General features: G+C 46.0%; 1 protein-coding gene across 4 annotated transcripts in view; it reads left to right on the plus strand.

The window, feature by feature from the left end:
* The window catches only part of KMT2B (lysine methyltransferase 2B), a 1,990,704-nt gene that overhangs the window by 311,973 nt on the left and 1,656,440 nt on the right, over positions 1-22,291 (plus strand). For 2 of the 4 annotated variants that reach the window (XM_069604859.1, XM_069604861.1), the window contains 3 exons: positions 1,410-1,569; positions 3,496-3,727; positions 9,702-9,760. In XM_069604859.1, coding sequence (XP_069460960.1) covers positions 1,410-1,569; positions 3,496-3,727; positions 9,702-9,760 — 451 coding nt within the window. The remainder of the gene's footprint in view (positions 1-1,409; positions 1,570-3,495; positions 3,728-9,701; positions 9,761-22,291) is intronic. The other 2 variants (XM_069604860.1, XM_069604862.1) reach the window with 1 other exon arrangement.

Consider the following 22,291-nt stretch of genomic DNA (forward strand, 5'->3'; position numbering starts at 1 on the left):
AACTCCAAGCAGCTACATTTCCCACACTGGCTATACTCCGAAATGCACCTAAATACCCTACAGTGGCAATACTTAAAATGCAGCCAAGTTAAACTCCGAGGTTATACACAAAATGTAAATAAATTTGAAACCAGCGTCACCAATACAGCGCAGGTTATGCAACCGAAGTCTCACCTGGTAGTTGCTGCAGATAGTCTTGGTGACCGGGCAGGGGCGATGGAGTTTCCTTAAGGGAGGTGAGGTGCCCTATGCCTTGGTCCTTAGCCAGCTGCCTGGGTTCTGGTCATGTGACTGCCACACAACACAATCAGTATCCATCTGCGTGGGCTTTGGAAGTGGCGAGAGGCAGGACCGGGACTGCAAGGCCGAAGAGTGCAGAATGCTCTGGTTTAACCTAGGAATAGGAGGGAATCCAAAATGCAAGAAACCACCAAAAGCCATACCTTTCCCAGGCATGTCGCCTCAGGCTAGCGAGCCTGCAGCAATGAGAATTACTGTGTAGCCTTGCATGGTTCTGGTCATGTAACCGCCACATGGCCCAAACAGTATCCATCCGTTGCACATATCCACCCCTTATGGACAAGGTAAAACGAGAAGCACAGGCCTCACCTTTATTGGACTAGATGTCTTCATAATTGCATGAGCAGGCCATGCAGTAGTTTTATCGGGCGTTTGAAGAACTACGACCAGTGCAGGGCAAGGAGATTCCAGACAGTATCCCAATATGGCAAAAGCGTTGATAATTTGCCGCCTTAACTGTGTTGCTAAAGGCAGTTTCTGTTCTGCCCGTGCTGGTAGTAGGCAGCCTGAAGAAGCAGTTGTGCGTCAGAAGTATGAATGTGACTCGATGTGCTTCACATCTCCCTGACATATGGGAAAAATGTACGACATTCTGTTAGGACAAGTTTTGTTTTGTTCTTGATTTTGGGGCGGGGGGGTGAGTTTGATATTTCAAACCCTCCTTTGCCACTGTCCCTACCTCAGCCTCCCTTTTCGTTTCTGACATTTAATGTACCATTTCTTTTTCTGCTGTCCTTTTTCCGACTTTTTCCATTTTTACTAACCACATTTATATATGGTCAGTGTGGATGGTAATCAGTGCGAACAGTATGAGAAGGCCTCTGAAGACTTGTGTGTTCGGGAACCGACTCCAAGTGGTAGTTGGTTTGCTTGTCTATTCCAGACTTATGTGAACATTCTAAATTTAAGGTGCGTGCATTTTTAAGGGATACTTTAGGATTCTCTACAAAGCAGAATTTTCAGTTGTATCAATCAGAAGTCCCTTAATCAAGTAATCGCTGGTCTGACAAGTTTGTGGGATTATGTAGTGGGGCTTCTGTTTTACTATTTAGGAATATGCTTTAGGTGCTTCTGCATTTGCTGAAGCCTCTACATTTCTCTCACAACAGGGCCTTATTTCTCATGTACAGGGGCCCAGGATTAAGCATGTGTGCCGTCATGCCTCTGTCGCATTGGGGCAGCCACGGGCTTTGACCGAGGACGTACCACGATTAAGTGCTCTCCCTCTGCGTGACCGAGACATCATTGATCTGCCTCTCCTTGTCAATGGTAAGCAATTCAAGGGCAGGACAGAGCTTTTTAAGTTTATTAATGTCCATTACCTCGGAACCATGCAGTATGCATCAGTTGACATTTTCTCCAAATGTTTTAGTCAAAATTCAGATATGTACATTTTAATGCAGTGCTTTGCGCTGCATGTGCAGATGTTTCCTGCCCTAGCACAGATCACGCCACATGGAATTTCTATGCAATTACTGTATTAAATGTTCAAGGGAAGGGGCAAGAAGTGGTTATTGTGCGTCAGGTTGTCAGGATTTGTTTTTTCTGATGCCGATATCAAACAGTGGAGGGATATATACGTATTTATTGTAACCGCAAAATAGCTAGCTCTAGGAGTTTCTTACTATTACAAGGCTTACTATTACACAGGACAAACGGGTGAGGGGGTGGGGGAATAGGACTTGCATATTTAGAGTGGCCAGAATAGTGTCCAATGTGTTGTAGTACACCTCAAAGGTAGGATTCATCAGGTGCTTACTCTAACCCCTGGGCAATGTGTGTTGTGCCAGAAGATATTCCTGTAACACAGAGCAGAAGGGATGCAGTTACCTACTGTAACAGGGCAATTGTCTTAGAGCTAGTGGATGTTTGCTGTGGCTCAATGATTTGCTGCATCCAGTGCTTTCGTTAACATGGAGGTAAGCTGTTATGAACAGCTGGTCAGATTTTCACTAATATAGGGCAGAGGTATGTTCCATTTCTTGGTGACCATTTGGTTCCTAATAGCCTCGCTGGAAAACTGAATTTGGAATTATTCCCAATAGCCTTGCTGGAAAATGGATTTTAATAGTGCGCCTAGTAGCCTCTCTGGGGAAATTTGAATTTAGATATGGGCCCAATATCCTCTGTGAAAGCTGCATTTAGAAGTGTGCCCATTAGCCACGCTGTGAAAGCTGCATTTAGAAGTGCTACCAATAGCATCTGTGAAAGTTGATTATAGAAGTGTATCCAATAGACACCCTGGAAAGTCGCAATTAGAAGTTTGCCCAATAGCCTCTCTGGAAAATTGAATTTAGAAATGTGCCCAGTAAACGCTCTGTGATAATTTGCATTTAGAAGTGTACCCAATAGCCTCTGCGAGAGTTACACTTAGAAGTGTACCAAGTAGCCTCGCTGATAAACTGAATTTAGACATGTTCCCAATAGCCTCTGTATGGAAAATTGTACTTAGAAGTTCGCCCGGTAGCCTCTCTGGGAAAGTTGATTTTAGAAGTTTGCACATTGAAAGAGCATATAACCATTCTTACCACACCCCACGCTTACTCTCTCCTTTACATCACCACTCAACTAGAACACAGAGATACTATGACACCATTCGGTATAACTGTTCTCATACGAACATCCACCGCTTACTCCACATCATTCTATGTAATCACTGCTGGTCTCACAACCCCAGCCAGGTGTCTTCCTCAGGCCTAACGCAGCCACATCCGTTCCGGATAAATCCTGCCAGAACGAACACATTCTCCTGATCTCTCAACCACCACACCTACCAATAAGAATCAGCTATTACACGTGTACCGCACGAGCTGCACACATATCCGGTGCACACACGCACCTTTGACTCTCCCTACTCTCTCTACTGATCTGAACTTCGGTTCCCAAGGGCGTTCAACCTACCAGCGCCTTCAGACCATACCAATGGTATATAAGGCGCTATATAAGTGCACAATAACAATAACAACAACAATATGGTATGGCTGTCTGTCCATCTGATGCCGACATTTGCAAAGGCATCAGACTGTAAATCATTTGTGTGTTGCTGAATGCAGCCATACCTCAAACTATGTCCAGAAAGCTGACCAATGACTTGAGGTAATGCTTTACATAAGATGAACATTTGAGTAAGATATTGCTGGTGGTTAACATTTTAATGTCTCCTTTCCCCACCCCCTTTTTTTGCCCCCTCCCCAGAGAGCTCTTCAGCTTCTGAGTCTGAGAGCATTGCCAGCCGTCGGAAGCCTGGGAAAGTGATGACCTCTTCATCCGTTAACAACTCCAGAACAGCTTCTGGACGAAAGAGGCTCAGACAGGGTCGCTGTGGCCGGTGTAAGGGCTGTCTTCATCCAGATGACTGCGGAAAGTGTGTCAACTGCTTGGACAAACCAAAGTTTGGCGGGCCAAATACAAAGAAACAGTGCTGTGTGTATGTGCCATTTTTTTTTATAGGATTTTATCTTCGTTCTGCTGATGGCATTTCTACAGAATGGGGTTTGGGTAAGATGGATAGGGGATTTGGTTGTAATGAATTCCTAATTGTAAATAAGGTGCTCTATCACCTTTCCTTCTTGCCTCCACTCTGTGCCTTTTTTGGTTGTTGGGGGTTGAGTTGTATAGATGTATAAGGAAACCAATGCATTTATTGTAGCTCTACCCCTTCAACCCTTCCAACCCCCTCTTCCCCCCCCCCCCGCCCCCAATACTTAAGGCATACCCAACTGACCAGGATGGAACCATGGCTTTTGCCAAGGAGAACCCTTAAGTTATGAACCTATAGTGTGCATTTGAGGTTCCACAGTTGCATTCCGAGGCAACTAACTGAGCAGCACAATCACTGATGCCAAAAAGTTGCGCGCTGGGACTTTCAGAAGCCAAACAAATAACAATGTCATGTCGTTTTCATTTCATCACATGGACTGTAGCTTGCCAGATGCTTAGATTTATACTTGAGACGAACAGCTTGGGCAAGACAAGCACATGAAGTTCTGATGCTCAAGAGAATACCCCAGACCTTTGACTCACCAAGAGGGGAGACCTCTACAGACTAAGTCATTGGTGTCCTTGACTAAGCGACATTTAAAACTGGTTTAAAGGCTCTTTTCAGCCTAAGCAAGACGGGGTTTTCAGCTTGGTTGAAGGCTTTCAGGATTTAATACATGGTACTTGAGCTCGGTCTCCAAGATAATAAAAATAAAAGCAACAAAGCTTCCCCCTCTACCTTTGCTCCATTAGACAGATTGACATTTTGTTTTCAAAATCTGAGATATCAGCCCTTTTTGCGTTTCCCATTCTTGAAAAGTTTTGTTTAATTTTGCAGACTATTCATGTTATGCAAGAAAAACGATGCAGGCCTACATACTATTTGGAAGCAATCTTTTATTTGTACTTGTAAATTTAAGAATTAGCCAGCACAGATTCGCTCTTCACTTTAATAGGAGATTGAATATGCCATGTGGATTTGATGGCTGCATATCTTCACATATATATCTATCTTGCTTGCTGGTCCAACTTGTTCTGCCATTCTCCATAGGGAATAGTCCTTTCTAGGCTAAAGTGCTTCACTTTGGTCTTGGTGACAGTCCTCTGGTTTTTACCAAACTGGTGGCAGCATACCTGGGACTACAAGGAGTCAGTCTATTCGCATTTGGATGGCTGGTTTGTCCAGGGCTCAAGCCACAGTGTGATTGCTTTTTTTCCTGGGCGTTTTGAGCATCAAGACTTTCATGGCACTCAGGCTGCTCTTCATAGGCTTCAGGTTGGACACAAGGCCCTGACTGTGCCTCCATAACTGAAAGCTATGTTAGAAGTACAGCATCCTTTTGTCTCCAGATAGTGTCCCAACATGATGGTTCTAGAAACTATTTTTAGGTAATTCTGTCTAGGTAGTGCCTTTCTCTAGAGTGAACATTGAGAAGTGTTGGGCTTCTGGTGTGAGATCCGTCTTCTCAGCCTTTAACCATGTTTGTACCATCTTCACGCAATTATTTTGACATTTTCCACAATGAAACAGCAAAGCAATCTCATACACATGAACCAAAAAAACGAATAAAACAGGATGATATTTAAAGAGCTCAACGAAATAAGATTTGGAAAATCAGAAAGGGGCAAATTCCTTGGACCAAAATTAAGTCAAAAGTTCATTGTTGTACAGTACATAGAATATAATAAGCAGCCAACAGTTGTTAGTAATACAATGCAACTGACAAACAGAAGTAACTACTGTCAAGTGTAAAGTTTAGCCCATAATTACTACTACTCTGATGAAGTGCACATAGTGCAAATGGCAGCCTGGGTTAATGTGCAGTGATGAAAGATGTACATGGTTGAAACATTTTGAGCAAATTAACAAGGGGGGGGGGTCCTGGGACTCCCTCTGCCAGACATTAGTTCTGGTTGCGAGAGTCTTACCCAGATTATTTTGCTCACTATCTTTCACAGAGGAGAAATATCCAAAACACATCAGGCTTTGTCCTGCCCTGGGGCAGTCCCGCACCGAAATGCTAGGCAATTCTCCTCTGAACAAGAGGAACTTTTGGTCGTCCCCTAAGTTACTAGGGGAATCCAGACGTGGACCCCTTGCTCACTATACTTGGAGAGGCACAGCTCCGTCCTACTGATGAGGTCCAACCAGACCGAAACACGTGTCTGGGGTTGCTGTTGGTACTCTTGTTCAGAGGAGAATTGCCAAGCATTTCGATGCTGGACTGCCCCTGGGCAGGACAAAGACTGATATGTTTGGGATATTTCTACTCTGTGAAAGATAGTGAGCTAAAGAATCTGGATAATGCTCTCGTAACCAGGACTAATGTCTGGCAGAGAGACTCTGAGGACCCCCCTTGTTTTTTAAAATATTTTTAGTACATGTAAAATATATTTGGTTATTGCTTGTACTCAGATAAAGTGCATAGAGTACAAATGGCAGCGTGGATTAATGCGCAATGATGCAGAGTACCACAAACATTTTAGTACAAACAGCTAGCATCGCCTCATGTGGCAGAGTTTTGGCTTGTTGGTATTTATAGGAACTCAACTGCAACCTTCCTATGCATTATACAGTGAAATCTAAGCTAGTGTGGCATTAATTTGGTGCATCTTTTCCATGTCCTGCTTAGATTAGAGCCCAAGGCAAAAGCAAATGCCACCTCCGAGCACAACACTAAGAAGGTGAGAGAAAGTCTATGCCTTATCCTGCTTTCTCTTAAGATGGTCAACAACCAGCACTTCCTTATATTGGTGTAAATGGGGCAGAAGATGATAAAAATGTGCCAATCTGTAATGCGCGACAGGGGCAACATTGACTATCTTCACTAACCTAATGGACAGTCCCCTATGTTTGTCTTGTAGGTAAATCTGTCAATGGGGTCTCCTTTTTAGGACTCCAGTCCTCTGTAAATGTTCATCATGGATGCCACTGTTTCAATGGGCAAACTGTTTATTCGCTACTTCTGGTCTGCACCGTATTGCAAGGAACAAATATACAATTTGATGATTGTTTTTCCACCGGTAAGACCTTTCTAACTTGTTCGAATTAGGTATTGCTATTAACAGATAAACAGCTGTGCTCTGTGAAAAAGCAGGGAGTCATGAAATTGCACTATTCCCTAGCCATAGGAATGAGATTTACAACAGCATAACATCGCTAGTATCTCACTTGGCAGGGGGATTGCAACATTAAAGAAGGGTGCCCCAGCAGAAAGACTCCTCAAAATGAGTGAGAGCTTCATCAAGAGAGAGCTTTTCCTCAGGTGTGGATTCCTGCAGACCTTTTTAATAGCATCTGTACTCAAAATCTCACCTCTAGGCTTTGTCGGTCAGTGAAGCGGGTAAGGTCTTCAGTCACAAGTGGATGCCTCCATCATGAAATGGGACAGCATGAGATTATTTCCTTCTCTTCACTTGATTCACCAAGCAGTGACATTCAGAAAAACAGTGGGTCCCTAATTTTAATAGCTCCTTGTTTGCCATTCGAAATTTGGTGTTTCGACCTGCAACCGTTCACCAGCTCATACATAGTCAACAGGGGAGAGGGCACCATGTCCCTCGCCCCTCTGGTCAATTAACATGGCTGCTTCTGTGGAAAGTCTAAGAAATTTGACTTTGTACTCTGTTAATATCAAAGTGTATCCTCTCTTTAGGAAAGGGGTTGGACAAAATACAGGGACATGGAAAAGATCTGTTAACAGTAGGGGCCTCACTTTCTTCCACGGTCACCCTTATTCCATTCTCCCAGTCACCTTCTCCCTCACAGGCACCAACACCCATACACTCTTTATTTAATCCCCTTGCATGCATGCCCAAGTACCACTTCTTTCACCAACCAATACCTCAACTTGCACATGCTCGGTTCTCTTCCTCCATGGTCCCCTGCACTGTCTTTTTCCACCTGGTCTGTTGGACCGCCTTTTCCTTTTCTCACCCACCAACCCACACTATGTGGTCCCTTCTGTGTTTTATCGCCCCCGCCCCACACCCTGCCCTTCATTGCAACTCCACGTCAGCAGATTCTCAAGGCCACTTTCTGAATTTCTTCTCTTGGGGAAGGTTACAATTGTCTAAAAATTGAAATATACTTTCAGAATACCCCACCCTCCCATTTGTATGCGCATGCATAGCCCCTCTGCAATGGCGCCCACTATGAGCGAAGTCTGCATTAGGGGTTCATATCCAGAGTTTTCAAATTACATGTTAGTTGTGTGGCTTTCCTGTCTTTTTTTTCGCTTCTCTTCATGGTGAGAGCTAAAGTCTGCTAATTGCCTCAAGTATTTCTGGTGATTGCAGTGCTACAGGAAGAAGAAACACTGGCCAGCATTGTGAACAGCCATAAAGCAGGGAGTGGCACTTGCCAGTTGCTGCCAGACAGAGTTTACAGACTGGCGCCGGCCCAACTCTCATGTTGCCTCTGGTGGCAGGACTGGCTCTGTCAAACACGGTGGTAGGCCTCTTGCCTGAAGTGGAGAGTCTCCCATGCTCTCTTGACAGGGTCCAGTCCCTGACCGTGCCACAGGGAGCAGACGGTTCAAATTCTGAAACTGGTATTTTAAATACTCATTGCAGAGTTCCTTCATATCTAGTGTCATTTTCTTTAAATGTGAAAAGTTCAGTTTTCTTACCTGACAAGCCTGTAATGAAGAGGCTTAGTTCTGTCAGGACTTTGCCTTCTGTTATAGTCTGTAGGTTCTGTTTCCAGTCTGCTAGAGAAGCATGTTGGATGAATGCTGTGACATCATGTAGGAGTGTTTGGTTAGTGCCTATGCTAGTGGTCCGAAAGCGTCAGTTGCTGGTGTGTACTGGCTGGTCTGGATGTGCCAGTGCCCTTGTCCTTTCTGTCCTGTCCAGTACTTGTTATACTACTTGGAGACGTTGACAATAAACTTGCCTGTATCAAGTGTCTAGGCGTCCTCCATAACCCACACACCTTACTACACCTTCCAGTGAGGTGGCCACATCAAGTTTAGGATTCTTATGAGCTTTGTTTTCCTCAGCTCACAAATCATTTGCCACCATGGTTACAGTACATCTCAACCAACCTGCTCACATGGTTTTCAGTAGCAGTTATGTTGGATGGAAGTATGTAATCGGAACCTCACCTTTATTTAAAATAGTGGCCCTTCGTCCTCTTTTTGTCCACTTGAAGTTTCACATTAATCTGGAAATGTGCTAGCCCACAATTTTCCCACACCAGTCATTTGATTCCAAGAACACACTTCGTTCCCTTGATTTTCACAAGGCAATTCAATTTCACGAAAATCTAGATGTCAGGCTTGTCAACAAGGGAGATCCACTAGGCCAATATAATGGTTGGCCTACTGTAGGCATGTGTATAGGTGAAAGAGTAGCTTGTGGTTCTTCCGAAACACTTTCAAGTAAGCACTAACTGTAGGGCTACATCTCCATTTTTTTTGTTCCTATTACTGCATGGAGGTGCCAACACAAGAATATGGTAATCTTTCCAGTTAAGTCTAGGTCGGGTTCAAGCTCCCTGGGTTTTAGTATAGCTTTCGTTGTGAAGTGTGTAGAGAAGGAGACTGGATGTAGAAAGGAATTGGAAGTTCCTCATTGAAGTTGCTCCTATTCCATTCTCCCTTTTTGTCTATACACCTTGCCACGGCCCTCTCCAACTTAGTTATTTGTTTCCGCTTGGCTGGGGCAGATGGAAAGACTGATGGGTGAATTTGGCGATAAGGTACTTACAGGTGCTAGTCTGTTTGCTGCACAAGCTCACCATGGCTTCAAATGGCTTTATAAATAGTAGTTTTGCTGTGTAAAAATTTCAGCTCCGTTCCCTTTGGATAGACATGCCATAGGTATGGAGGAAAGGGGTTTAGAAGTAATTTGGTCACTGAAACATTTTTGTAATATAATTTCTGTACTCCTGTAATATTTGTTTTGTCTATTTTCAGACACCGAAGATGTGACAAGATAGTAGCGCGGAAGCAGGCAAGAATGTCACAAAAAGGAGGTGAGAGCTTTAAAGTGCAAGGTAATGTTAGGCAGCAATGTCATTCTCCTGTTCACTTTGGACCATTTGTGCCACTCCCCACACCTTGCAGATCTGATGAGACTCGCTCTTTCCTGCCCGTTTGCTTTTTTAGCGTTCTGTATGACTTTCCTTCCTTGACCTCCATTTGTCCCATCTATCCCCTGGCACTCTTTTCCAAAATGCTTAAAGACCTCACTGTATTGAAACTGTTTACAAGCCTATGCTGTTGAAGACTGTTTCCTGTGCTGCCAGACTGTCGTCTTCTAGGCCATGCTATATTTTACAGTTTCGGTGGGACCCTACTCATTTTTCAGGGTGGTCTTTTGAAGTATGAGGGGAAAAAATCCACCTATTAATGGTAGACAGGCTTTGGATTATGTTTAACCTGACTTTCAGTGGTTGATTGGCAGAGTAGTAAGACTCTTAAGGGGGAAAGAGGTGGCAAAATGCTACAGTTGAGTGTTCGTTATGTTTTTCCACAGATTTGTGAGGGAACAACAAGATCCTTTGTAATGTGGAAAATGGGGAGCAGTGAAGCTTCAATCTTGGTAGGGGATGGTCTAGCCTTTAGGTACAGTTGAGCCCAATAGATTGCACAAGAGATGCTAAACGTACACTGAAACATATGTACACTATTCTTGTTGCACATAAACCTGTAATTCAGATAAATTCTAGGCAGCATATTCTACAGAGTAAAGGGTCTTTAACAAGGCCCTTCCCACTTGTAAAGCCAATGTCTGGATATTTAACTTGTTGCAAAAAAAAGCAATACCTAATAATGCAAACCATGGGACAAACAGAATTATTTTCTTAGCTCGCACCTAGTGCATCAGAACTATGATAACAAGGAATATCTACCATATATAAATGGTAGATAAGGGAGACACATGATGAGACATGAGCTAACTAATACGGTTATTTTTCTTGTATTGATTGGCTGATGAATCAACCTTTCAATCTTAAAAGCCATCATTTGTTGTAAATTACATATATAAAAAAAACAAATGCATAATAAAAAAATGCATTTGAAATAAGTTTAGAAAAATTTTACTTTGTATCCTTAATGTTTTGTGCTATATATTTTTTTGGTTACAGAAGCAATATGCCCATGATAGTCTGTTGGCAGCAAATCTTTCTAGTGTTTCACATTTAGTCAATGGCTACTAAGTGTCTAGAACTATAAAATGGCTGTGGCACGAGATTTTCACCTATCCTTTGCCCATATTCTCCTTTGACCCTCTTCCTGCCCTCTTGGGCCATACATGGAATGCCCTTTCCTGGGCAAAGGGATGGGGGAGGGGTGTGTGTGTGGTGTGTGTATAGCCGTATTTAGGAGCTGGGACTGCCGGGCCCTAGTCCACATCCAGGTCATGCTGTTTGTTGCTGGACAGAATGTTTGGCCAGTGACCATCCATGATTAGATAGCCACTGTCAGTTTGAATGGTGAAAATCCTTACCATTGGTGGACCTGAGCGAGCTTTCAGTCCCAATCCTGCATTAAAGGAGGACTTCTGTAGCCATTTTTGAGCTCTCTGGCACCAAGAACCCTATGAAGTGCAGCCGCTGATGACCCGAGGATTCTCTTTGCAGCTGACCAGCATCAACTCCAGTGATGACTTGGTGAAGCCACGATCCTTTGCCTGATCGCAAGACTCTTGCTTTGACTAATTGACCATTGGGAACCATCAGTCTCAACGCCCTGCTCGAGCATCCATGCATTCTGAGATTTCGGAGGTGTGCCCGGACTACCTAGTGGGCTGACCAGCTCTCTTGGGCTACCTCGATGCAGCCATCGCTGTTCCAAGTACATCCTTGAAACTTGGAGGATCTTCAACTTGTGTTAGACACCTGCTTCCGCATTTCCAGCCTTCTTGCATCGGGGGCAGCCATGCAGGACCTGCTCCTTTGTTTCTCCCTGGAAGACAGGGGTAACTCCGTTGCAATCAGTCCTCGCATCTTAGAGGTGTTCTGAGATTGCCTGCACTGCGAAAGTCCATCTTTCATATGGGTGTTCAGCTGGAGGGTGTCGAACAGATTCCCAAGCACTGCGACCATACGAAAGTGACCTCTGCTCCTGTGATCCCTGGGCCTTCCTCAACCAGACCAAGCACAAAAAACACTTCAAATCGATTTCGAAACCTTTGAATGGTAATTTAACATGCCTGTTTATGCCCCCCCACACTCCCTTCTCTATAGGGTTACATAGGTCTAATGTGTCCTTCATCTACTTTTTCCTGACCTGACTTTGGCCGGTGGAGGCCTGGTCAAGGTTCCCTTCCCAGGCTATCCAAGTGACTAGGTGTTTGATTTTGTTGTTGTAAAGTCACCTTTAGTGACCAATGTTAGACACTTTAGGTTTAGCAATGGCTGAGCATCCAGGCTTGGTATAGGAGGGCTGTAGTGTTGCAAACAACTTGGAGCATACTTAGTTCAAGGAAATGCTAACACACTTGACGTTGTATTAAAAATACATATTTATTTTATATACACTAAGTCCATTTAAGTAAGTTAAGCACTATCTCACAGTAGTATATGCACATAATTCTTGCATTTCCAAATAATTACTTTAGAACATTTGTAAGAACATAAAAAGTAGCAGGAACATCTGAAACAAGTATGCAAACTTTAGACTAATTTGTGTAACTTTAGTTAACCCTTGCTTAACCAATGGAAGTCCAACCCTATCCTAGGTGAGTCATGAAGTCCTGAGGGGGTAGGGGGAAGAGGTGGGGGTCCATTGACCATCGGCTGAAGAAGGAAAGGCTGGTAAGCACTGGACTAGGCAGTCTCTGAAGATCTCTTCACGTTTACAGGTGAGTATCAGTTAGGCTTCTTTGGGTAAGGAGCACAAAGGGGTGTCCACCCCAATGTAGCTCAATGTAGGCCTGAGGGGGGATGCAGCTAACAGCTTAACTGCAACCCTCCGAACCACAGGAACAAAGCAGTCCCAGGCCAGTATTGGGGGCTGAACAGTACCTTGTAAGCGAAGAAGCTGTTGCAGCAGGAGGTCCCAGAGGAGAGGTGACAGAGTGTTGGGTAGAATTTCATTTTAGTGCAATTTTCTCCTCACTTGTGATTTCGCCAGCACCTTTTGCTGGATTTTTTACCTGTTATCCTGAGTGGCACCTTTTTTCCTTTTATCTCTGGAAACCTTTTTCAACCCTTTTAGTTGCATAATTTTGGAGTAATGCTTTCCTCCACCTTTTTAGGCATCTGCACTGTTTTATTTCACCACACAGCACTTTCTGCACAGTGTTGCTGGGAGCTCCTTGAGCTGCCCTTTTTATTTTCCTTGGGATAACTATTGTTTCCAAGGATAGGGGGATACTTTCTATTCTGCCTAACTTTTATTTTGTGGGATCGGCACACCCCGCCTAATGTGGAGTGCTGAGGGGACATAATGCATACCTTTTTCCACTTCTCCTGTAACTTTCTAGTTAGTGACAAGTTCATCTGAGTGGCTAGTGATGGTGGATGTTTTCGTCTTATTTTTAGTGGAACTTACACGGAGGCTCCTATCGCAGCTGCAGTAAGGGACACATGAGCCACCGTTGTACTAAAATGGTGCCAGTCTTCCTTTTTCACCAACTCTTGATAACCTTTCCTTTCTTGAGCTGCCTCCTGCCATGCTGGGTGGTGGTCTTGATAGTTTTTTGTTGTCTTTTGCTGGGTTCCTTGCGAAAACCTGCGAAGGCTGTGAGTGCCTGAAAGGGCATGAAGTGGCATGTGGAGGGTGCGACCCTTCTTCGTCCTGCCTGGATCCAGTTCGAACTGGGAGGCTGCATGTCCTTTTGAACAAGCCAGCCCAGATTTGCATGTATGGCTTGACTGGTGATTGCATGTTCCAGCTGTTTTTTCCTGCATAAAGGTGAGGTCCTGGAGCCAGCAGAGGGTGGACTCCTGGAACGATGAATCCGAGGAAGAAGTCTGCAGCGACCGCCAAGCACTGCTAAATGACAGCTACAGCCTCCTCTTCTGATAGACAGGGAAAACAGACGACTTCCTACACTGGTGGGACCAACCAGTCTCGAGACAACCTGCATTTTGAGCTGTGCCTCAGAGCTGCAACCGTCCTGGGCTGTAGTTTCCTAATACCCTGGGACCTGGACCAATCTGCTGCACATAGTCTCCTGGAGCACGGTTTTGGCTGGAACTTCGTGGGCATCCTGCTGGACCTCCATTGACTCTATCACTCTGAGACGTCTCCCTGTTGGGTAAGATTTTCATAATTAAGATAAATCTTCCTGACCTGTGAACCCCAGAACCTTTTGCTTGGACTTGATAAATAGTTTACCTTGTCCCTAGGTGAAGGGGAAATCTGTTTCCCCTCTCACCTAGTCTGTTACTCTTTTTTTTTTTATGGGTGACCTTTTATGTCTCTCCATAGTGTATGGTGGTTTAGTTTCCTACAACTTTTGTGCTTATGCTGGGTTGCACCTTTGGGCTTTCCTAGTTCATTTTTCATGTTCTTTTGTGAACTACTGTCCCCAAGTAGTAAAGAGGGATTTTCATCTGCTATACATTTTTTGTAAGTGAACGAGCACACCCCACCAATGTATCCCTTTTCTTACTTGGTGATATTTTTGTTAAAATTGCGAGTTTACTTGAACGGCTGGTGTGAGGGATTTTACCTTTCTGACTGTCATTCTTACTCGCAGGCTGTTAATTTAGCCTCAGTAATGCAGAGGAGGGCCACAATTTTTCTTAAATGGTGGGCTCCTTCGTTTTTTCTCCATTTCTTGTGTGCTTGCTGTTTCTGAGGTGTTCCCCTGCCATTCTAGGTCGGAACGACCTCAGTGGAAGTTTTGTCTTTGGAGGAAATATTTAGGTTTTCCTGCCCAGGCTCCAGAGTGTCTGAGAAGTCAGACGAGTCCAAAACTCTGCAGCCCTTTCTTTTTCCTTGCCTGAAAGGAACCAGCTCCTAGAGGGGGGGGGGGGGGGGCTGGGAGGCATGATTAGACAGACTGCCCCCTTCTGTAAAATGCAGGGTGAGATTGCAGAAGTTGTGCTGTAGTTCCTATTTAATACTCTGACCTTGGAAGCTGCTGGCAGGTCGACCACTGGAACTGAAACCAAAGAGGAAGATACAGCTGTAGCAATTTCCAGCTAATGGAGCACCTGCTGTGTAACCGTAGCCTGGTGTAACCTTACCTTCCAATCGACCAGGGGGCCCCAAATGCGGCAGCTCGTACCCAGAGGCCGGTGACATACACTAGTCTCAAGACATCCTGCATTTTGAGCCATCCCACTGCGTGCAATGACCTTGCTGTGCTGCAATACCTCAGTACCCTGGGACCTCGAGCCATTGTGCGGTGCATAGTCTTTCGAAATCTGAATCTCGCTGAAACATTGGTGGCATCGTTCTGGACTCCATAGACAGAATTGAATCCTTAAAGTCCCCTCACCAGAGTGCTGAACCAGAGAAGTGATGAGAATCTGACAATCGATATTCTGTTTTCTCGTGGCTCTTGAAAAGGACGCCAAAACTAGAGCCGCAACCAGTCTCGAAGAAACTCTTGCTTGGAGTCTTCCCCATTGATCCCTGCTGCAAATTCCCTTCCAGTGTCCTTTCTTTAGTCACCACAAAAAGAAATTAAAGGGCTGGGTTTTCGGCTGAAGATCCTCAAGACATCCATCTGGAAACTACTCTTCTCTGCTGTGGTACTGTTGGCTTGGTTATTGCTTAACTTAAGCCTTGTAGGATTTCTGTGAAGCTTTGGAGTGATTCATGAGATTGGGAGTTCCCTCATCTAGCTCACCCAGGCCCAATGCTGGAATCCCTCTAGGGTGTCTTCTCTGAAGTCCCTGGACCATTTCTGCAACTCTGAAGTAAACTACTCACTTGTTTGAAGAGCCTTTCTCAGGAACTCTGACTGTTCAGCATTCTGTGCCTACACTGACCCTATCAAAACTTGACCTCTGGACCACGAGTGTCCCTCTAGTGCCACTGAGAAAATGTATGCTTCAACATTGGGGAAGGACTTAAAAGGTCGTGCCTTTGCCTTGAACTGTATCAAGTGTTGAAAGTATTTTACTGATGTATGAGTTCTATTGGTCACTGTCCCTCTGAAACATGAACAGTTACAAAAGTGTGTACTTGCCTTAGAATGTTTGACATGCCTAAAAGTATATAGGGTAATTTTACTTACCTGTGAATTGGATCCTGCTCTTCCCTACTGTACTGCTGTTGGCATCATCAAACTATTTTTCAGAAAATAAGTTTCTGATGTTTGTTAATCTGCTTAGAATCACATGCTGTGCATAGTCCGACATCCAGTGGTCACTGCGGAGTATTGCATTTTGTTTTTCTTAGTCGAAAAGGGGATGTTGACGAGGCGTGTCTGTAACACTATCCCTATAGTGACGTGCAGTGTACCCACAACCCCTCACGGGTCGAGGTCCCTCAGATTGTTTTTTTCCGCCCAGTTAATGGTCGCCTTTATGCAGAGCTCCTTGAGACATTGCGAAATCATTCCCTCGACCCTTGGTCGTTATTATTAACTATAACACATAGATCCCTCCCTCGACATAGCTGCCAAGCTGTTCTCCGCCGAGCAAGATCTTCGACGGAGGGATGAGCGGAGGAGATCCTTCGGTGCTGCCGAACAGGTGGCCGGGCCTCGCCGGCCTAACACAGTAGGGAGAGTGGGGTTGTTGGTTTTTTCTTTAACACTCTGAGAATGCCTTTCTCTTCCCATCCCTCTCTTTCGAGGTCGTAATCACATTTCATGCCCTCAGCTATGGAGAGGACGCCCTTTAGGTTTTTTCCGCGTTGCAAGGGAACGCTTACCTGGAAGGACAAGCACAAACGGTGTAACCGTTGCTTGCCCCTCGATCACAAAGAGGACAGCTGTGCGGCCTGTAAATTACTTCAACCCAAGACTTTAAAGGACCGCAGGGTCAAAAGGTGGGCAGCCTATGCGATGTCTAGGTCTGACTCCTCGCCAGCTGCCGCCGCCGAATGCGACGAGGACAGTGATTATACGGCCTCCGCAACTGAGGTTGTAGACCTCTCGAAGGAGCGCTCCCGCTCCTCGTCGTCCGTCCCCGGCAAGCCCGGCTCATGCCCCGCTTATGGGGATGAACACCCCGGTGAGAAGGACAAACACAGGAAAACACATATAAGCACATACCCCACGGCACGCATTCGTCGAAGACGAAGGCAGCCATAACGTCAATGGAGGTGTTGGGCCCACCGGTGTCTTCTGCCGACCGTAAGGGTCGCAAGCCCACCACCGCTTCCCCGACTGGGCTTTCTGTAAATAAGGGCACTAACCCCAAATCCTCAGGCGACGCGCCTCGCAAGAGTGCTACGTTGCCAGTAAAGACTCGGCACCGCCTAGCGCGACGGCGAGCGATCCCTCGACGGAGAAGCTGATCGCCGAAAGCCTCGCGCGTATAGCTTCTAAAGACAGCCAGAGACGGACGACACATCGAAAACCGCTAACAAGGCCAAAAACGCTGAGGACGCCGGAGGGTAGGCTGGGACAGCTCCCACCGTCGACAGAAGACCCTAGCCAGCGAGAGGGCTTCTCAGAAGGCAAAGGAACTCTATCTTCTACGCTATGGGACAGAACTAAGCAACTACAGGGAGAGGGAACTCCCTTTTCACTCCCAGACCGCTTTGGCCTACCTTACTGGACTGCAGAGAGGTTCCAGTCATGTATGGACAAGCTAGACAGGTTCATGGCCATCCCAGAAAATAGGACACCCAAGAGGCCTAGGGAGGTACTCCAGGAGGGGCCATGGGCTAAATACCCAAAGCTCTTTAACCCCCTACAGGAAGACATGAACTCTTACGACCTCACTGAAGAGGACTCTCACTTCCAGGAAGAGGATGAGTTTGTGAATAATGAAGACCAACAAGAGGGAGAAGGTTTTCATGATGACACTAACGTAGGTGAGGAGGGCTACGAGGAGGACCCAGGTGAAGTTGGCTTACAGCCCTGGCAGTCGCCATCAGGGTCTACAGACCCCGACATTATAGACATTTCTTTCCTCAGACCACACCGGTCAGGAACCCATCTCCAGTAGACGATCAGCCCACCTTCAATGTGCTACTGAGGAAGGCAGCAGCGCATTTTGAAGTTGAAACTGGGGAGGTCACCCCAGATACTGATTTCGTCGAAAGGATTTTTAAAGGAAAAACCTTCCACTAGTCAAACTATTCCTATCCTCGCCTCGGTTAAGAGACGACTCACCCCATCGCTGTCCACCCCCGCGCTGGTAAGAGGGGTCAATCCAAGAATCGAGAAATTGTTCTCACCCTCTCAGTCAGACCCATTATATATCAGGGGTCACTCAGTCCCGGACTCTTTAGTGGTGACTAACACAAGGAAGAGGGCTGGGGTTCCACTGTCAACCAGCGAGGCACACCCAGATAAAGGGAAAAAGCTTTATGCCTTGGGCAAAAGAATTTCCGCCTTGGCAGCGTTTTCAATTAGGATTGCCAATAATACATTGTTGGCAAGCTACGCTGATGCTCAATGGGGAAAGCTTAAGCAGGACATCGAAGCCCCTGAACCTCTAAAAACTTGCTTATTGGCTACAGTTGCATAAGGAGCTCTGGTCAACCAGAGCATCATTAAGAACACTCTTGATGCGGCAGAAACTGCTGGCCGTTCTTTGGTGCAGGGAATTCTGCTGAAGCGTGACGTCTGGCTTCGCAATTCCGGTTTCAAGGCAGAAACGCAGGCGTCACTCATTTATAAGCCAATAGAAGTCAAATCTCTTTGGAAGGGCAGTGGACGATGCACTGGAAAATGCAAAAAGAGAATTCAACACCATAAAGACCTTAGACCAAATCTCAAAGCCTCCAAACAGGCGGGGATTTGGGAACAAGCGCTTTTTTTCGTGGCCAACGCCAACAGCAGCAGCAACAGCATTACACTGCGGGCAACTGGCCTTCTAATCAGGGTACAAGTAACAAGTATAACCAAAGAGGACAACGCCGTGGCAAGGGCAGAGGCCGGGGCTCCAGCCCCAGAGGCACCCCGGCAAGTAACACCAAATGACCCGAAGGTTCGGGTCTCCGATTGGGGGCCGGATAACATCGTTCCTTTCAGCATGGGAGGGAATAACATAAAACCGGTGGGTATTGTCAACCGTAGCCCACGGGTACTGTATAGAGTTCATTTGGTCCCCCACATACAGACCTCCAAGGGGACGACGCCTGTCACCAGAACACCTAGTCATCCTCCTGCAAGAAGTAAAACAGATGCTACAGAAAGGAGCAATAGAGGTCGTGCCCCGATCTCAGGTAATGGAAGGTATTTATTCAGTGTACTTCCTTGTACCCAAAAAGGACCTAACCATGCGCCCTGTACTAGATCTGCGCCCAGCGAACAAATTTGTAAAACCACAAAAATTTTGTATGGTAACATTACAGGAAGTAATTCCCCTGCTATCTCAGTGGACTACATGACAACACTAGACATGAAAGATGCATACTTTCATATTTTGATGTTGCCAGCGCACAGAAAATACCTCAAGTTCAAGATGGAGGGCAAACACTACCAGTTCAGAGTGCTACCCTTCGGCGTAGCGTCTGCACCGAGGGTATTCACGAAGGTAGTGGCAGCGACCCACCTGCGCAGGTTGTCCATACCGGTATACCCTTACCTCGACGATTGGCTCATAACAGGGGAGTCCTACGAGACATGCTTCTCAAACACCCAGAAGACAGACCTTTTGTTCCAACTGGGCTTCTCCATCAACGAGAAGAAGTCCAGCTTAGACCCCAGCCAAATCAAACAATTCCTAGAGGCTCTAATTCGAACAAAGGACGGCCTCGTCTTCCCCTCCAACGAGACGGTCCAAAATATTCTGTTTCAGATCCCTCAGTATGTGGCCGGTCGAGAGGTGATGGTACGCAAAGCAATGCGCTTGCTAGGAATGATGCCGTCCTGTAGTTATTTGGTAACTCACGCGCACATGCGCCCAATGCAAGAGTGGCTCGACAGCCAGTGGTGTCAGGCCAGCAGACGATGGGACGATCTAGTGGTGGTCTCGCAGGCCTTGGTTCTCTCGCTATGGTGGTGGTCGAAGGAAAACCTGGTAATAGGGAAACCATTCGCCACCCCCGCAGTGGAAGCCACTCTAACCACAGACGCATCCCTCACAGGATGGGGGGCTCACCTATCCCATCAGACTGCTCGCGGAATCTGGACTCCGAGCGTAGCTTCCAAGCACATAAACTTATTAGAGCTACTTGCAGTCTTCAAGGCACTAAAAGCCTTCCAGACACACCTACAAGGGAAGACAGTTATGGTCCTCACGGACAGCACCACAGCCATGTACTACCTCAACAAGCAGGAGGGCACTCACTCTCCAGGACTGTCCAAGCTGTCCCAGAACATCTGGAAGTGGGCTCTCAGACACATGTTCCTGTTGTCACAACATTTACCAGGGGGAACTCAATCTGCTAGCAGACGAACTCAGCAGACACTTCCCTCTGCCCTCAGAGTACGAATGGCGGTTACACGAAGACATCGTCTTCGTCTTCAACCAATGGGGCTTCCCAGAAATAGACCTGTTCGCAACTCTGGAGAACTCACAATGCCTAGATTACGCCTCCAGATACCCACAGAACAGCTCCAAGGGGAACGGTCTGTGGATACCATGGTCAGGGAAATTTGTTTGCTTTTCCCCCCCGACTCCTCTGCTGAACAAGATGGTGCACAAGATGCACCAGGAACCAGTCACCATGATACTGATAGCCCCGATGTGGGCCCGCCAACCGTGGTTTGCACACCTGCTGGAGATGTCCCTGTCCCCACCAGTGAAACTGCCCTGCCCGTACAACTTGCTGTCACAGGACAAGGGCAAGACACTACACCCATGCCCACAGAACATGAATTTAGCAGCCTGGCTCCTGAGGTCATAGAATTTGGCCATTTACAACTCTCTCAGAGTTGCATGGACATTCTTGAAGAAGCTAGAAAACCCAACACTCACCACTGCTATTCTAGCAAGTGGAAGAGATTTGTCATCTGGTGTAGAGGTAAAAGCATCAACCCAGTCCACTGCTCTCCCACACAAATTGTCCTTTACCTGACCCATTTACTGGACTCTGGTCTAGTGTTCAATTCTATTAAAGTCCATCTAGCGGCACTTTCTGCATACACCACCTCTCAACTTAAGGTGTCATGGTGGAAAGTCCCAGTTATCAAAGCCTTCATGGAGGGGGTAAAGAGAATACACCCTCCGATAGCAAACCCAGCTCCCGGCTGGGACCTTAATGTGGTACTTACCAGGCTCATGGGCTCACCCTTTGAACCCATGCACAAGGCAACTCTTAAGGACCTCACCCTTAAGACTGCTTTAATAATAGCTATCACCTCCATTATGAGAGTAAGTGAACTACAGGCTCTTTCTATTCTAGACCCCTTCGTAACAGTTCACAAAGATAAGGTGGTTCTACGCACACACCCAAGGTTTGCACCGAAATTCATATCGAAATTCCATGTCAACCAGTCAATAGAACTACCAACGTTCTTTCAAAACCCTTCCAATTTGGGAGAAAAGAGCCTGCATACACTAGATGTGCGCAGAGCTGTCATGTTTTATATGGAAAGAACTTGGCCACTGAGAAAGACTAATCAGTTATTTGTCTTGGTGGCAGCAGGAAGAGAAGGGGATGCAGTCTCAAAGTCCACTATATCTAGATGGATTGTTCAATGCATCACTCTGTTTCTCTCTTGCAAAGAGAGAACTACCCTTCAAGCCAAGAGCACACACTACTCGAGGCACTGGGGCTTCCATAGCATTCATTGCAAACGTTCCCCTTGAGTCCATTTGCAAAGCGGCAACATGGAGTTCTGTACACACCTTTACAAAACACTGTCTAGATACTCACTCTAGATCTGATTCCCAGGTGGGACAAGCAGTATTAAGACCTCTTTTCTCTACTGTTCCTTCTCACAACCCACCTCCAACTCCGGGTACTGCTCGCTAGTCTATGCACAGCATGTGATTCTAAGCAGATTAACAAACATCAGTAGACAACGCATTACTTGCCGTAAAAGCATTTCTGATGGTTGTATATGCTTAGATTCACATGCGCCCACCCTTCCTCCCCGCTCGGATGGAAGGAACATAGACATTTTTCTACATCCCTCTTTTCTGTACTCACTCACGTATGGAAGGCTCCCTCAGGGCAGAAAAAATAGAGGGACCTCGACGCGTGAGGGGTTGTGGGTACACTGCACGTCACTATAGGGATAGTGTTACAGACACGCCTTGTCGACGTCCCCTTTTCGACTACGAAAAACAAAAATGCAATAATCCGCAGTGACCACTGGATGTCGGACTATGCACAGCATGTGAATCTAAGCAGATAACCATCAGAAATGCTTTTACGCTAAGTAATGCATTGTCATACAAGTTCACCAACTGGGTTTTGCTTCTCCAGATTTGTTTTATAGCCTGCCTAGTCTGTGCAGGGTCTTGCCTACCCTGAATAGCTGTGTGCCATTCTGAATGTGTACGGCTTATTTTACTGACCTTGGT

This window comes from Ambystoma mexicanum, chromosome 1p (genome assembly GCF_040938575.1).
Source record: "Ambystoma mexicanum isolate Mex_15411 chromosome 1p, UKY_AmexF1_1, whole genome shotgun sequence".
Lineage (NCBI taxonomy): Eukaryota > Metazoa > Chordata > Amphibia > Caudata > Ambystomatidae > Ambystoma > Ambystoma mexicanum.